The sequence below is a fragment of the Dendrobium catenatum genome, unplaced genomic scaffold (assembly GCF_001605985.2).
Source record: "Dendrobium catenatum unplaced genomic scaffold, ASM160598v2 fragScaff_scaffold_1220, whole genome shotgun sequence".
Classification (NCBI taxonomy): Eukaryota; Viridiplantae; Streptophyta; class Magnoliopsida; order Asparagales; family Orchidaceae; genus Dendrobium; species Dendrobium catenatum.
Window position 1 is genome coordinate 6,388,064 of NW_021319682.1, and position 17,870 is coordinate 6,405,933.

General features: G+C 35.2%; 1 protein-coding gene across 2 annotated transcripts in view; it reads left to right on the forward strand.

The window, feature by feature from the left end:
- The window catches only part of LOC110099596 (ubiquinone biosynthesis O-methyltransferase, mitochondrial), an 86,066-nt gene extending 83,609 nt beyond the window's left edge, over positions 1-2,457 (forward strand). Inside the window, exon 9 of one of the 2 annotated variants that reach the window (XM_028699217.1) lies at positions 2,127-2,457. In XM_028699217.1, coding sequence (XP_028555050.1) covers positions 2,127-2,132 — 6 coding nt within the window. In that variant the 3' untranslated portion in view covers positions 2,133-2,457. Of the gene's footprint in view, positions 1-1,692; positions 1,958-2,126 lie in introns of those variants that run through there. The other variant, XM_028699216.1, reaches the window with a different exon arrangement.
- The last annotated feature ends 15,413 nt before the right edge of the window (positions 2,458-17,870 follow it).

The window sequence follows — 17,870 nt, forward strand, 5'->3', positions numbered from 1 at the left end:
TAGATATCATTTAAAAGTACTTTCTCCCGGGGCATTTCTCTTAACTTGCCCTTATGCATCTTGGATCATCTTCGTGATTCTCTTTCATCTCCATTAAATCACAGTTATTTATGAGATTCTGGTTCTCTATATTCACTATCAACTCTTGGTTTTGTTTCTCTATGCATAATGTTTGTCTTCTTGTCAGTAGGGTTTGATCTAAATTTGTTTATGGGTGACACCTAACCCTATTAATAGGTTTAACAAGTTGGTGAGAGAACTAAGTGTCGGAATCAACAAGTATGAGAGTGAATGAAGATTTAAAAGAGCTACTGTGAATTGAAAAATTATATGAAGTATAAAAATGTGCCTCTTAATTTCTTATTTATAGAGTTAAGGGGTCTAGAAGCAAGGTTAAACCCAGAAAAAAAAAATGAATATATATATATTTATACATATATATCCCTTCGTTTTTGATGTGGCCCTTAGCTCATGATGTGGCTTGAAAGAGCCCCAATGAGTACCTTGGGCGAGTCTTCATGAGCGAGTATTTGAGGCAATCCTATGAAGGCAAGTCCTTGAAGCTGAACTGAGTACCTAGAGAAAATATGATAGTGAGCTGGGGACGAGCATATCCGTCGAAGTCATGATCATGGACTTTCTAGGTGTTCACTTCATGTAGCTTTGATTGGGCCCTTCATGGAAGGTGGATGGCCTCAATTGAGGACAATTGCTGACGAAGTGGATGCTCTTGGGGTGCGTGCCCGGGTGAAGGTTTGTTTAAGCAAGTCCTCTAGACAAACTCATTAAGTGTTAGCACTTTCTCAGTTTGATACTCCAGGTGCGAGCTCGTATGCCGTGCGCTCCACTAGAGTGAATATTTGTTTGCTTACAGGCTAGTGTTGACGAGTTCCCCTCAGGATGAGACGTTTTTTGTAGGAGCTTTGCTTTGAGCGAGTATTCCATCTGGCAAGCTCTTTTGATAGAAATATGTTTTGGATACCCGTGAGTTGCCTATATTGATAGGTATGGACATACACTGCTAAGTAAAAATAGATATTAATGGTTTAGATAATGCACTTGTTAAAAAAATGTATAATTGGCATTAGATGATTAGCAGTACAAATAATTTATGAATAATATGTTTTAACTCCTCTAACAATACTTAATGAGGACTAGTAAAATATGAAGATTCATAAGCCAACCTCAAATAGTTGTGTAAGACTAATGGTAATTGTTATCCTTATATTTCATGCATCAAATTTAATATCTTAAATCTATACGTAATCAATTCTGGATAATTTCTTATTATATTCGATTATATTGTAGTGCTGCGCTTGATGATTTTCTTACCAACGTTTTTTACCCCATGTAAATCAAAATCTTAGTGATCTCAGGAAAAAGAAGATCAAATTCACGATATCGGGACATAATGGTAGAGAGATAGTATAATCTTTTGGTCCCAACTTCATGTAACGGAAAGTACCTGCGAGTGAAAATGCCTATTGCTTCTAAATATATATATAATTTTACATTTCAATGTTAGACTCCAAGAATGAATGATGATGTTTCTAATTCCTGAGATAACTTATAATAGTGCTCAATTCTTGATAGAAGGCCATTAATATATATATATATATTCCCATGCTGTATTGTTCATAGAATATTACAGTGTATTTTTTTTTTTACTGGGTTTTGTAATCCTGTAATCAGGTAGAAGAAATGGCAGGGTTTGTTTACCAACCCTTGACCGGGCAGTGGTCTTTGTCTGACGACACAAGCGTTAATTTCATTGCCTTTGGAGTTAAGGGAACTACTGCAACCAATTAACCAACTGTTCCTTTTTTATTTTGATATTTATTTTTTATTTTTTGTAGTAAAGAATCATCTCCACATTTTAGTCTTGTAAGTAATGATTCATTTCCACATCCTTATTGTTTTTTTTTTCATTTAAATCTAAAATGTTCGATGGCTTCCATTTTGTTGCTTATATGATCTGAGCAATGTAAAATTATCTTATTTATATATTTAACACTTCTATTTTACTATTTAGTTAATAGAACACTCTTTCAATTTCTATTGATGGCCTTGGCTAATTCCTTGATGGTAAAGTGAAAATCATGATAGCTTTTTGCCGGATGATGTAGAGATGAGAAAGTCATGATGGGATTTCTCCAGAATGGGTCGTGATGGAATCTTGTTGGGAATGGCAGTTTATGGCAATGATGTGTGTGCTTGCATGAAAGACAAAAAGTTCAGACGTTAGTGAAGGGCGATGCATTCTCTGCAAATGATGATTAGATTGACAACATGTAAAAGATATTTGATGATGACATTATAACAGAGAGGGTAAAGAGTGTTATTTTTCATGTTGTTTAAAATTTTTAGCTTTATATTTTGTAAAGCTTAAGTTTAGATATATAAGTGGAATAACTTTGAGTGCTCTCTATGTAAATCGTGGTGTATGTTTTTTGTTGATATTCTTCTTATTGATAAAACTAGAGGGAGTTGATGAAAAAATTGAATTATTGATGTCAATAGTAGATTCTAAATGTTTCGTTTGAGTAGATTTAAAATCAAATACGTGAAGTGTAATTTTAGTAGTAATAATTCTAGTTGTGTGAATGTGACATTGGATTACCAAATCATTAAGAAGTGTGCATATTTTAGATATCGCTGATAGTGAAATAGATGAGGATATTATTAGTAGAATTCAAATTAGATGGTTGAAGTGGAGGAATGTATTGGACATATGTGATAGTAAGTACCTCAACCTTAAGGGAATATTTTATAAGATGTTGGCGAGACCTGCAATATTTGATTGCACATAATGTTGGTCATTAAAAGAGGATAAAATTAAGTGTTATAGAGATGAGGATCCTCGGACGGATAAGTGCCTTTCTACTTAGAGATAGAATACGAAAAGAGTATGCACGTGAAAAAGTTTGTGTAGCTTTAGTGATAGATTAAATTAGAGAGTTGTCTTAGAAGGGTTGGATGCATAAAATGTTGGTCTTCCAATGTCCTTGTTTAGAGAAATGTATTAAATTAGGTCTATGTTAAAAAAAGGGAGAGTTAGACTTAAAAAGGCTTGGCAAGAAAGTATTAAAAATAATTTTTATGGAGAAAATGAATTCATGTAACTAATCACACATTATGGGATAAAAGTTTGTTGTTTGTAATAGTTTTTAAGATATTTAGTAAGTAATATCATATAGTAAAATATAAAAAATGAATTCATGTAACTAATCTCACCTTCATGAATAGTAATTGGGACGCTAATCAGCCTTGACATTGCATGTTAGGAAATAAATCAATATAGTAAAATACAAAAACTAGCAATATTGTGCATCTAATTTAGGGAATCAAACAAAATCATCATTAATTTTAATTATTTTATCTCGACTATTTTATGTTATATTTTTATTCTTATTTGTTTTATCATATATCATTTAGGGGCCATTCGTTTTGTTAAAAAAGATTTAGAATAAAAATAAATATATGAAATGAATATAATATATTAGATATATTTTAAAACTAGTTTAGTGCAAAATAAACATAGAAGATTATTTTTTACATTTTATTTGAAGTAAAATAAATTTAGTATAAAATTAGTGTCATTGTTAGCAAGTGGCCAATGGCCATAGGTAGGTAATCGAGAGAGCATCAGAATTCATTTGTTGGGTGGGTAGTGACGACGGCTAGCAGTTGGTGATGGGTGAAGCTTCACGTCAGCATCATATTTAAAATTTTGTTAAACTAGATGGATTTTAAATTGGATATAAACTAAATAATAATTTAAAAAGATTGATATAATATTTTTGGGTTTTTTTTTTCATTTATTCAAATAACTAAATTTCACCAATATGTTTTTTTATTTGAATTCTTTTTTTAAGCAAACCAAACGTTCCTTAAACTTATTTGTTTTCTAATTAGTAGAACAATAGCAAGAAATAATTCCACCTTATAAAATACAAGCAACACCGTTCACCACATAGAAATGATAGAAGGAGAAATGCATAGAAATGATCACCCAACAATGTGCCTCAGAATGAATATTAGAAAAGAACATTACCAATAGCCATCCATATTTAGCCATTATTTTTTAAGGAATGCAAATTGTATTAGAAAAAAAAAAAAAACTATTACAAACTAGAAGGAAAAAACACTAAGCAAGCCTTTGAAATCATCATAATGGATATGTGATCTACTAATTACCATTTTAAATTCATTGGGGTGATGGGGATACCAAATATTTAAACAACCTAAAAAGTTTGTTAGTAACCCAGAATTCTCAAAAGATAAAAAATGACAACTAGTGAGAATCCCATATAACATTACAATTATTCAAAAAAAAACCAAAGAAACTAAAGGAAAAAACAAAAACAATACACAACTAAAAGGAAAATAAGAAAAACAACTAGTAAAACCACCAATACACCTAAAGAACCTACATCAACAACTTTTGTAGGCAAGTGATTCCAATCTGTCATCAGATTAAAGATAAACTCCATGACCTCCACGACTAAATCAGAGAATTGATAATTCCAGCAATAATTAAGAATGAAGTCTTCAAATAAATGAGAGCATTTTCCTTGAGTCAAGAGTACCAAAATACCCCTATCTTATTGAATGGAAGCAAATTCAATTAAGTAAAAAATGCAGAATTCCTTTCCAATAACCACAGTTCTGAAAAACACCAAATCACACATCTTAAAAGCTCCATCACCAAGCCGTGCAGTAATACCCATCATCCAGAGAGAGTGTTAAAAGAGTTACCTCCTCCAACAGCCTTCAAATCAATCTTTCTTTTCCTGGGACAATCCTCAATAGGTATTAAGAATTTAAGTTGTTTAGTGCTTTTATGTTTAACACTAAACAAGCTTAACTCCTTATAGTTATCAGTTAAAGAAATAGAAGTTGTCTTATGAACTTCAAACTTGGAAGATGAATCCAATTCTTTGTTATGAGAACCTGATCCAATATCCTTGATTTCAGAATTTTCAACAATCCCTTCTTCATCAGGGACTACCGCTTCCATCCTGGAGCTATCATCCTTGGTAATTAGAATTTCTCCACTTAATAATTTTGGTTCAGCTAAACATTTATCCTTCTTTGTAGGATTTCCAAAATCAACCACCAAATGTATGCCAACAGGAGGTTCTTTGAACAATGTTGAATCAGGAATACATCCTTCAACACCCATATTTTCCACAACTATAGCCTTATCATTCAAACTGTTTCAAGATAACATATTAAACTTAATGGAAGAGGGCTATGTCACTTCAGCATTCTACAATTGAGGGTTCACAGAATATTTCTGATTTAAAGAATCAACCTTTTTGGCTACTTTTCCAAAATTTATATTGCGTTTTTTAAATTTCACATGCATCCAAGGACCATACATATTATCAGAAATAGTTACACCCGGATTCACCTCCAAAACCTTCTCAGTATATACAGAAGCCAGAACTTTTCTTTGACAGTCATTAATCTTTACTTCTTTAAATCCATTCAATCGACCTTCAATCTTTACATCAGGACACAATCCAACAACATGACCAATCTTGCCACAATTGAAACAAAAAGAAGAGATCTTTTCATATTCCATTTTCTGAAAGAATTTACCATATAAACCTTCAATTCGAACTCCATGAGATAACTTAGAACCCAGGTTAATACGAACACAGGCTCTAGCAAATTCTAGCCTACCCCATTTAAACATGTTTCCATCTAAAAACATAGGAACTCCTATCTTGGAAACAATCTTAGAAACATTAATCTCATCCCAACAATGTAGAGATAAATGGGGCAACCGAATCCAAATAGGAGAGGATAAGCCTTTCAATGAAATAGGGTAAAATTGAGGCGTCCACTTATCCATCCCAATTACATGACCTCCCACATACCATGGTCCTCCACTTAAAACTTCTTCCATAGCCTGAGATGAATGGAAAGAACACAATATCCAATCAAGTCCAAATGAAGTAAATTGAAAACTCCCAAATTTGCTCCATTGATGCCTCAATTCAATACTACAAATAGAAAAAGGAATTTTTTTACTAAAAGCCTTTACCACAAGCGACTTCTGCAGTAATTGATAATTTTCACTTTTCTTTTGAGCATTCAATTTAATAACATTAACATCTTCTGAATCATCAGCATTACATTCCACATTTTTTACTCTGATATCTTGATTCTTAACCCACACATTTTCATGCTTATGTGTATCAGAATTATCCTTCTTTGAATTAACTTTAGAATTCAAATCCTCAATTTCAACATTTGAATTCAAAATCTCCTGATTAACTGGTAGAATTTCCTGGTCTTCCGGAATAACAGGAGGTATCAAAAAATGATTAACTTTTAAATCAAAACATGTAGATAATGAAGCCTCACAGTCAATTGCTATAGCATTAGAATTAATATCCTTCAATGATGATGAACGTAATTCCTTTGGAGATATCATCTTCTCCTTCTCAATTGAGATTTGAGCAGGTAAAATACCTTTTCTCGCTGGAATGTGTCCTGAAGACGTTGAGGCTTCAACGTCATTAGCTAAACCTTCTGGGTATAGAACCTTTCAATGGCGAAGAAAGGAATACCGTAGGAGATAATGTCGTCTCCTTATCATTTGTAATTTTAGCAGCTTTTCCCTTTCCTTCCACATAAACAGGAACAGTAACAATAACAGGTGTGGTGAGACCTTCTTTGATTACCAAAGGACTTTACACCATCCTTGAAAAACGAAAATCCTCCCGATTTTCATTGCTTCCACCTTTAGAGCCCCAATGAAGGTTGGGATTCCTAGCAGAATGGGGAATGGAGGTATTTCGATCATCCAAAACAGATAACCGGCGACCCTCCGACACCATAACGAAGCAAAACGGGAGATCAAGAATGAAAAGTTTTTGAAAAAAAACCAAATTTTCTCTCACTAAAATCTTGGACACTCTCTCACTAAAAACTTAATCCATATTTAGCCATTCAAACACACAAAATTGACTAGAAAGATAATCATTCATAGTAAGTGAAAACAATAAATTTATACCAACATCATACGAAGAGATGCATTAACACAATAATTAATAAATAACAATTGGATGATATAACAGCAGACAAGAAGAAAGATATTATATAGAACTTCCATTTGTGAAAAAATGAATAAAAAAACCAATATAAATGCCACACATCCATCAAGAGAAATGATAGGTGAAAAAAAAACTAGTAATTTCACAACTAATAAAAGTTGAATGATTTCAGATTTGATTTAAGGAGCCTCACAAATAATAGAATTCTCAATTAGGGATGAAATTTTTAAGGAGTTTGAAGGAAACTTCACAATAAAAAAAGAGGGAGGTGTGACTTTCATTGTGATGATTACATAAATATGCATTTGGTTTACCATTATTAAATCCCTTTTAAGGAGGCTATCAATAGTTTTTAGGTCACACTAAAATTTCTCAAGCAAGAAAAGAATAATTAATAGAATAACCTTTAAACCAAATATGTTTGTACCGCCCAACTTTAAGAGCTTCTTGAAAGATATGAGAGTATGTTATCGTATTGGACATGGTATTTTTTTCCAAACTATAAACAAGAGGTAGAATTCTCATGAATATTAATATTGAGGATTTGATTCATAATAGAGATATTTTGGTTGTGAGAGAGAGTCCATAGAAGGTTATTAATGAACTTAAAAAGCCTAGCTTTATGTTTAAATTGGAAAAGATGAATGATTTGAGGCTCAAATTTTCATAAAGAAACACTACAGGAAGACGTTGAATTACCGTTGGACTTTCTGGCAGATCTAAATACGCCGGTAAAAACGGAAGTGTAAGTCTCATATATTTTGCCGGTAATGTAAAGGCGGAGTTTCCAGCAGAGTTTTCGACGGCCATTTATCGGATGAAAATCCACCAGCACTTTCCTCATTTTTTATAAAACCGGTAGCTTATTATGGCACAGTATCTACCGGAACGTACAAGTGAATCTTTCGGCTAATATTCTACTGGCTTACTTAAGCCCAACGAACTATTTCCGGTGGAGGGCGGATTATTCGATGGAAACTCCACCGGAGAAAGCCTTATTTGCATCATGCCGCCGTCTTCCTTCTCATTTTATTTCAACCTTGGTTTGGTTCGCTCCAATCACATTAGTCACCTCAGCCGAACAACATTGGTCCGTTAGTCGACTTTTGTCTCCTCAGTTGTCAGAAATCTGTTGTAAGTTTTTTTTTTCTTATTGATGAGTATAGAGAGGGAGTTGATGTATATTATTAGTAGAATTCAAATTGGATGGTTAAAGTAGAGGAATGACTTGGGAAAATTCTATAAAAGAGAAGCAATGTTGTGAGACTTGCAATGTGTGATAGAAAATTCACCCCATATCTAAGGGAAAATTCTATACGATGTGGTAAGACTTGCAATGCTTTAGGGTATAAAATGCAGGTCATTAAAAGAGAAGTATAACACTAAGTTAAGTGTTTGCAGAGATTAGAAAGCTCATGAGTGGCCTTACTCTTGAGCCAAGGATCATAAAAGAAAAAGAGTTGATTGAGCCAAGGAACATAAAAGAAAAAGAGCTGATTGTTAGCACAAACTTTAAGCTCAATAAGATTTTTAACTTTATCATTATAATTATGAAGTTGTTTCCAAAAAAAATGTAAGAGTTGTTAATAGGTTTGATCCAAATGAAATCATATAATTTGTGGCAACAATTCACAAGAGGACTAGCAACATTATAATTTCTACAAATAAAATTGACATTAGTTAAAAAATGAAGGGTATAAATGAAAGGGAGACTAAACCCCTTCTTATCTCTAGGTAAGGAAGCGGAGCTAAAAGGAATCATGTGAACCTTATTAATAATGTCATTCCTAAAAGTTTAATAATTTGTTGTGAAACCAATTTAACGTTGAAATGACACACAAGGGGGGGTTAGGGGGTTGAATTAAAGATTTAATTTTTTTAAAAAAAAACTTTTTATTTAAAAATCAAAATTATATTTTAATGCAGAAGCATTTTTATAAACGGAATAACAACTCACAATAACAATCCTAAAACAAATACTAATCTTACTATGTTTTTTATTTTGTAGAAAAAGAAAATAACAAATTTTGTGTTTCTTTTTTTATTTTTCTAATTTTTTATTTCTTTTTTCATAAAACAATTATCAATTCTAATCAACCACAATGATTTTTGTATGACAATGATAATCAAATTTAACTCATAGTGTAAAACAATAAATAGACAGGAAAGTAAAAGGTGCATAAAATAAATTTGAAATGAATGCAAATTAATTTTATAGTGATTCGGTTAACTTGACCTACGTCTACTCCCTAAAGTTCCTCTTTTCAGGCATTTCACTAATCAATAGTGACTCTCCTTCAGCCCATGACTAAGTGGAGATGCCCATACAAACTATTTTCTCTCTAAAAATCTCTCCTTTCACCTCCTCAGTCTGGCGGAGTCGTTGAAATCCCTTTCACCTCCTTGGTGTGGTAGAGTAGCTCAAATCCCTTTCACCTCCTCAGTGCGGCGGAGTAGCTGAAATTTCTACCACCTTCTCAGCGAGGCAGAGCAGTTTAAATCTTTTTCACCTCCTCGATGCAGCGAAGTAACTGAAATTCTTTTATCCCATTTACTTAATGCTCTTTTTTCAATACTCTCACATAGGAAACATACCTCTGACTGTCGAAAGACCTTTTCTATTGTTAAAAAAAGAGTATATGTAGAAAGTTTAAAAAAATCCCTGATTTTTAATTATGCGAATTCTATTCATATAGTATGATAAGAGCATCTCATAGTACAATTAGTTCATTACCATCATAGTTCCTCTTGTATGATTCTTTCAAATCAAACATCAGATCATACAAAATGAATCAAAATTTGTTTAGAGTGTTCTCAGATGGTTCGTATAGTACAATGCATGATCAGATTGTATGATCTATAACTAATATAGATCCGATTTGATTCCTTCATCTTTGAACTTAAACTATGCAATATTAATTAATTATCTTACAGTACAAATAGAATCATATAGTAAGAATAGTTCAATTTTTAAAATTTAAATTTACTTATTTTAATGGAGGGGAGGGGGATACCCAAATAATCACAAGGGAGAGCCTTGACTGTGAACCCCCAAAAATTAGAGTTTTAATCTTGCTTTAGAGAGGGCATATATTTAGAGAAACATATAATGAACTTGTTAAGAGTAATAATGAGACCAGCTTTATTCCTAAATGAGTTCAAGTTAGTTCTTAATGCAGGAAAATTGGAGTCTAAATCCATAATAAAGACTAAAAGGTTATCAGTATAAATAAGATGAGAATTTTTAGCATCCCTTTCAGAGATAGAAGTAATGGTTGTGCTAGACCAAGCACTCTCTATTAGTTTAGAGAAATCATCCATCGGTTGGCCTCTACTCAGATAAGCCAATAGGAAATAAAAAAAAAAAGTTTAAATTATTACCTTGCCTCAAAGAACCCTAAGCCCTTCCCGTATCTTTGCTAGAAATCCAACTGCAGCTACAGTAATCATCACCGATTCAAAACGACGTCATTTCAGAGCTGCCCGTGTCCTGTCTTATCTCCCACGATCGTGAGGTCCTCTCTTCCGGTCTTTTAAAACGCTAGGAAAACCAAGCCAAGGGTCGGTCATCCAAACTTCCGCATACCCCATGACACTTCTATGATGTCCAAGCCTCCGACCCCATCAAGTCCTCTTCCTCTTGCTCATTCCCGAACTCCTCTAGCCCCTAACCTTTCGGTCCTCCCGATTCAGAGGGAGAGAGAAGGGGGAAAACCTACCCGTTCGAAGCCCTAGCCCATCCGACATCCCTAACTCCCTTGGCGATGTTCCCATCTTGTCCTTTCGAGAGTTACGACATTTTGATCAGAGGAGTTAATTTCAAATATTTCAAAATATCCTCTTGCTCATTCCCGGTCAACTAGGAAAGCAAGTCCACTCTACTTTTCACCCCACTAAGGACATTAGCACCTCTACACCTTTAGAAGTCCTTCACATGGATTTGTTTGGACCCATTAGCACTGCTAGCTTGGGAGGAAAAGTCTATGGTTTGGTGATTATTGATGACTACTCGAGGTTTACTTGGACTAAATTTCTTTCACATAAACATGAGTCTTTTGAGGAGTTTAGAACATTTTCTACTTGGATTCAGAAAAAGCTAGGTTGTGAGATCTTGACCATCTATAGTGACCATGGAGGAGAGTTTGAGAATGAAATATTTAGAGATTTTTGTGAGGACAAGGGGATTAGCCACAACTTCTCAGCTACTATGACCCCTCACCAGAACGGGGTAGCTGAAAGGAATAACCGGACCTTGGTGGAAGCCGCTAGAGCCATGCTTGCTGAGTATTCACTTCCAAAATACTTTTGGGCTGAAGCGGTTAACACAGCTTGTTATGTGTTGAATAGGGTGAATGTTAGAGCCAAACTACATAAGACACCCTATGAGATCCTTAATGGTAGGACACCCAATCTTTCCCACCTTCATGTCTTTGGTTGTAAGGTTTTCATTCACAATAATGGGAAGTCTCACTTGGGAAAATTTGATCCTAAATCTGATGAAGGAGTGTTCTTGGAATATTCTAGTGTTGGGAAGACTTTTAGTGTGTTTAACAAGAGGACTTTGATGGTGGAAGAGACTACACATGTAGTATTTGATGAGTTTGATCCTAAAAAGCTTGGAGTTAAGGATGATGATGATGGAGAGATTATCACTGGAGTAGAAAATTTAGAGAAGGGAGTAGGTCACCAAAACATTGAAGGAGTAGGAGATGTCACCCAAGGAGTAGAAAATATAGATATGGAGTAAAGGGTTGGACCGTCTCACACCTTGCCTAGAGATTGGAGATACTCACAACAGGAAAATCCGTCATTACCGGCGGACTAAAGCCGCCGGAACACACAAATATCCGACGGAAATATAAGTTTCCGGCGCACGTTTCTGCGGAAATTCCTACGCCGGTTTAGGTCGCGTCGATAAATTTTTTCCGACGAATCTAATGCACCAGAAAACTTTCCGGCGCACTTCCCGACGCATTACCGGCGCAAATAATCGGATTGGTGCCGATGACTTCCAACCGATAAATTCTGGCGCCATATGCGCCAGTAATTTTCTGTCGTATCTTCCATCGGCAATTACCGGCGGACAAAACGCCGCAAGTTTGCTGTAGACAACCAACAATTTTGTTTGCGGCACAAAGTCTTCGCCGGAAATAAGCGGCGGACATAGCGCCGGAACGTGCGCCGGTAGTTTCTGACGGAACGAAGGCGTCGATACGTTCGATACAATTCGTTGTATCGTCCTTTCCGGTGAAGTTCCGGCGTAAAATCCGCCGGAAACCTATAGCATTGACAAAAAAAAATTGTCTTCCCAGCCAACAATCAAATTTCCACACCTGCAAACCTATACAAATATCAATTCAACAACATTTCAATAGTAACATTTCAACAGATCAACATTTTATAACAAATTCACAACAGTATAACATTAAAAGAAACTGTTCAACAGTAACAATCAACAAAAAAACATCACATTAAAAGAAACTGTTCAATAACACATGTTCACAGAAATAAACAAGTTCATGTAAACTAAATTAAACTACTCTGACTCCGTGGACTCCTCCTCAGGTGGAGCTACGTCTTTTCTACTCAGCTGATTCCTCATCTTGCACATTTCATCCAACAACTAATTGTGTTGCTCCATACTTGTTTGAATCTGTGCTTGTAGTTGAGCTTGAACCTGTGCTTGCAGCTGAGCTTGCCAATCAGCTTGTGATTTCCTTACTTGTTCTAGCTCAGCTTCAAGGGCACTTATTTGTTGAGCTTGTAAGGAGTCATAAAAATTGGATGCAAAGCTGGATGCAGTAGAGGAGGTCATCCCCTCATATGCCTGAGCTTGCGCACCTAAGCCATATACTCTATCATGCTGCATTCCTCCGACGGCCTGCGACTAGATGCGATACTCAGAATAGTCCACAGAGCCGCCAGAAGAGCCCTCACCTGATGCGGCATGAGTCTCTCGAAGCCGTGTATAATCCTCCTGTGAAAGTAGAATATAAATATATATAGTTAAACTAAAACTTAGAAAATATTAAACATATATAAAAATATACTTACATAGGCTTTTCTTGATCTCTCATCAATCCATTGTTGATCCTCCTGTCGCTTATCAGTGCGACTATGCAATTCAACAGGAGTTGGTTCTCTACCAAGCATCACTTTCTGTTTGAATTAAAAGAATTTTATTAATACAGATTAAAGAACAAATTTAAAAAATATTTAAAATTCATTACCAAATGACGCCTGTGCTCAGTATGTGGAACAGAGCCGCCTGTATGAAGTGAACTACCCAACCCACCAACATCAGAAGCTCTATTCTGTCGATTTTAATCCTTCCTCATACTGTACTCTTTGCTGCCCCAAGCTGCAATCAACTCAGCCCATATAACCTCTCCAATCCACAATGGTCGCTTCTCAGACTTTCTAATATTTGTGAACATGTCGTGCATCCGAGTAGACCCACGCTTCTCAAAATTCTTTCTAATCCTGTCATTGTGTTGGGGTTGTGTTGGGGCAGCCAACAAAACTCTTTCTGCAATCAAATACATATGATATATAATATATAAGATTATTAAGGGGAAGAAATACCTTCCATCGGTGAAGAACGACCCTCGGTGGCGCGCAAGCAGGAAAGAGAGGAAAGGATGCTCGACGAAGTCCGGTGACCGTCGGCGACGTCAATCCACGGCGAGCGACGGACGACGACGGGTGAAACACGCGAAGTGAGAAAACGGAAAGAAACGAATGAGCGGCCAGAGGGGCTCGGTGTCAAAAAATAGGGCTTTCACTGGCGGACGTTCCGGCGGAGTAAATGTCGGTAACATTACCGATTCAATATGCGCCAAAAATAAGTCGTTGAGTTTAAATACGCCGGCGCAATATCCGTCGGTCATTTGCGCCGGTATGTTTTCGCCGTAACGTGCGACGGAAATGGTTCAGAGCTCGTTTTACCGACACATAGACCGGCGCATGGGACGTCGGAAGGTTTCCGGCGTATTGTGCGCCGGCAAATGCGTCGTAAGGTTTTCGTCGCAATTTTTAGGAATATTCCGCCGTAACCTGCGTCGTTCGTACCAACGCAAAATTTATCCGCCGGAAAATCCGACGGTAATCGCGTGTTTTCCCGTAGTGACTCTACAAGTCACCCCAAGGATTTGATCTTAGGAGACCTTTTTGATGGAGTTAGGACTAGACATGGACTTAGGAAGGAGGTGAACCACTCTGCCTTTATCTCAATGACTGAACCCACCAACATAAATCAATCCCTTACTGATGAGTTTTAGATTTTAGCCATGCAAGAGGAGTTGAATCAATTTGTTAGGAATGATGTTTGGGAGCTTGTAGAAAGACCTAAGGGACAAAGTGTAGTTGGAACAAAGTGGGTCTTTAAGAATAAGGTGAATGATTATGGAGTAGTAGTTAGGAATAAAGCAAGATTAGTGGCTAAGGGGTATAACCAAATAGAAGGGATAGACTTTGAGGCCCCTGTAGCTAGATTGGAAGCCATTAGAGTGCTATTAGTCTTTTCCTGTTATAAAGGATTTAAGCTTTTTCAAATGGATGTTAAGAGTGCCTTTTTAAACGGGAAAATAAAAGAGGATGTGATTGTAGAACAACCTCCGAGTTTTGAGAGCTCCCAATGTCCAAATCATGTTTTTAAATTAAAAAAGGCTTTGTATGTGTTAAAGTAGGCACCAAGAGCTTGGTATGAGAGGCTTAGCATATTTTTACTAGGAAAGTTGGATATGATTTGCTCATTGTTCAGATTTATGTGATGAATACTTTTAGATCTTTAATAAAAATTTTTGTGATGAGTCTCTAAAATAATGAATAGATAGTTTGAGATGAGTTGATGGGAGAGTTGTCCTACTTTTTGGGTTTAGCATAAAACAATTGGATGATGGAACCTTTCTAAATCAAACAAAATACATTAAGGATATTTTGAAGAAGTATGAGATGGATAAAGCTAAGCAATTTAATACTCCCATGACTTCTAGTATTCTGTTGGATAAGGACCCAAGTGGTAAGTCTGTTGATAAGAAGAAGTACAGAGGCATGATTGGATCCTTACTTTACCTGACTGCTAGCGACCTGTATTATGTTTAGTGTTTGCCTTTGTGCTAGTTTCAAGTTGACCCCAAGAAATTCCACCTGACTGCTGATTAAGAGAATTTTTAAGTACCTTTTTGGACCAAAGCTAGGGATTTGGTACAAGGCACAAGCACTTCCTTTGAGATTATTGGATTTTTTTACTCTGATTTGCAGGATGCAAGGTGGATAGAAAAAGTACATCAGGAACTTGTCAATTCATAGTGACAATTCTTTGGTTTCAATGTCTAGTAAAGAAAGCAAAACTCTGTTTGCACTTTCCACTGCTGAAGCTGAGTACATTGCTCTTGGAAGTTGTGTGGCCCAAGTTCTTTGGTTGAAACAACAGGTATTGGATTTAAGATACCTGTAGGCACCATTCTCAATCTTTTGTGACAATACTAGTGTCATATGGCATTCTCTAAGATCCTATCCAACAATTCAAGACTAACACATTGACATTAGGCATCACTTTATTAGGGATCATGTGACTAAGGGAGACATTTATTTACCACCATGTTATAAACTGGAAAATCAACTAAGCTGACATCTTTACTTAACCAACTGGCCTTTGACACTTTCAGCTCTTTAAGGACCAGATTGGGTGTGATTGACATAAATGCATGAACTTGATCTTTTACTCACTTTCTTTGCTTTTGATTTATTTCTTTTATTTACTTTTCGTTTTGCTCTTTACTTTCTTTTCTTCTCTTTGCTTTACTTTTAGTTTTTGTTTGGTTTGTTTTACTTTTTTTTTATTGAATTTATTTTTCAAAATCATCGCTGAAATGATATCGTATGCCTTGTCCTTGCCTTTTGAAAGTTTGTAGTCAATGTATTACATCTTTTAATCTATTAGATAATAAAAATATACCGTTGATTGTGTCCCTTTCTCTAACCTATTTTAGTGGCACAATTTTCTTTTCTAATCAAAATCTATCTCAATTTAATGATTGTGTATGAAATTAAGATTTTTTCTAACCTTACTAAAGCAAATCTATCTTGTATTTATAATGATTAAAGTCTTTTTGTTAGATCAAAAAATACTCGTTACTCTTATCATTGGTTATTGATTCTATTTTGTGGATAATTCTTCTCTATTTAAGAGAGAGAGCTCCTATTCTCTAATATCTAGAAGATATACTCACAACTAAAGATTTTTTTTTAGAGATTGTAAAAGAGAATAAAGCTTACAAAAAACAAAAACAAAAATTTTGGCCAAAGATGCCAACAAAAGATGCGCAATGATGCTAATTTAAAAAAATATATATATCAAAAAGCAAAAGATGCGCAAAGCACCAATCAATTGACAGAGGTTTAAAATAGCCCACCAAAAGCAAGCTCTCTTCTCCTTTCAAATCTTTTAAACTTAGAAGATTCATGTATCAAAGGCTTGATTTCGAGTATTTTACGATGTGTGACAAATTTACTTTGGTAAATTATTCTAAGATAATTTTTTTTTTGAATCAAAGTGGTGAATGGATTTTTTTTCATACCCAATTGAAATTTTTGAGAATTAGATCCTTGATTTTCAAAGACGATTCTACCCATAAAGAAAGTCCGAGCTATGGGTAACCATGATCGGATATTATAAATTATTTTGTGATTTTTTGATGTTGATTCATTAGCTACAATTTTTATAAAATCAATCACATGAAATACTTCATCTTGTTCATGCCTTGGTTATAAAAAAAAAATAGTTTACTTTGTTTCTTGCTTTTCCTCCTTTTTGAGATGTCAAAAAAGGAGTAGTAGGGTGCATGTTATTAGGGTTGTGTATAGTTTATAACTAATTTTCTAATTATATTTATTTTACCTGTTATTTTTTGAAATAATCGTCAGCAGTGTTTGTCATATCAAAAAGGGGGAGATTTGTTGCAGAAATGGTTTCATGAAGTATGGTTTTGATAGATAGCAATACAATACGACTGACCTTTTTTTACTGACTTTTCAGAGACTTAAAAAATCAGACCGGAAAGCAGAATCAGACAGGAAATCGAACCAGCTCAAGATTGGGGAGACTATAGGTCTGAGTCAGTATGTATTTTTTTTCATTTCTTGAAGGCAATATGTAAGATATTAACTGATGATGAATGTTAAGTAACACCTACACACACACACTTAGAGATTTAGAAATTTCTGTTATTTTCTCACTCCCAACGATCTTATTATCGTCCTGGATGATCGATTTTAAACAGAAGTTCTAATCAGGATTTCTTAGTAAGGCAGCCGTAATTAACTATCGCCCCTGGACGATATGCTCAATACAGAAAAAAAAAGCCGCCATGATCAATTTAGTATTCTGTATTTTTGGAAATCGTCCAGGACGATCGTGAGATCGGCCTGGACGATATGAAACAATTATGCCTAAATTTGATCTGGCAATTAAGAAGCAATTAAGGATGATTGATACGATCACATCGGCTTTGGAAATCATAGGATCGGCTAGGAGATATATTCAAAAACCTTAGATTACTCCTGGACGATAGGATCGACAGCTCGAAGTCAGGGCGTGCTCTGGATATTTTCCTATGATTTGAACTAAATCATCCGGACGAATCAAAGCCAATTTTCAATCGTCCATATCATCTTCAGCGGGCAATGTTCTAGCGATCGTCTGAATGTTTATGAACTGATCGTACAGGACGATAATATCATCGTCATGGACGATAAAGTCGGCAACTTGCATTATTGACTCCTTTGAACTCTTCTATT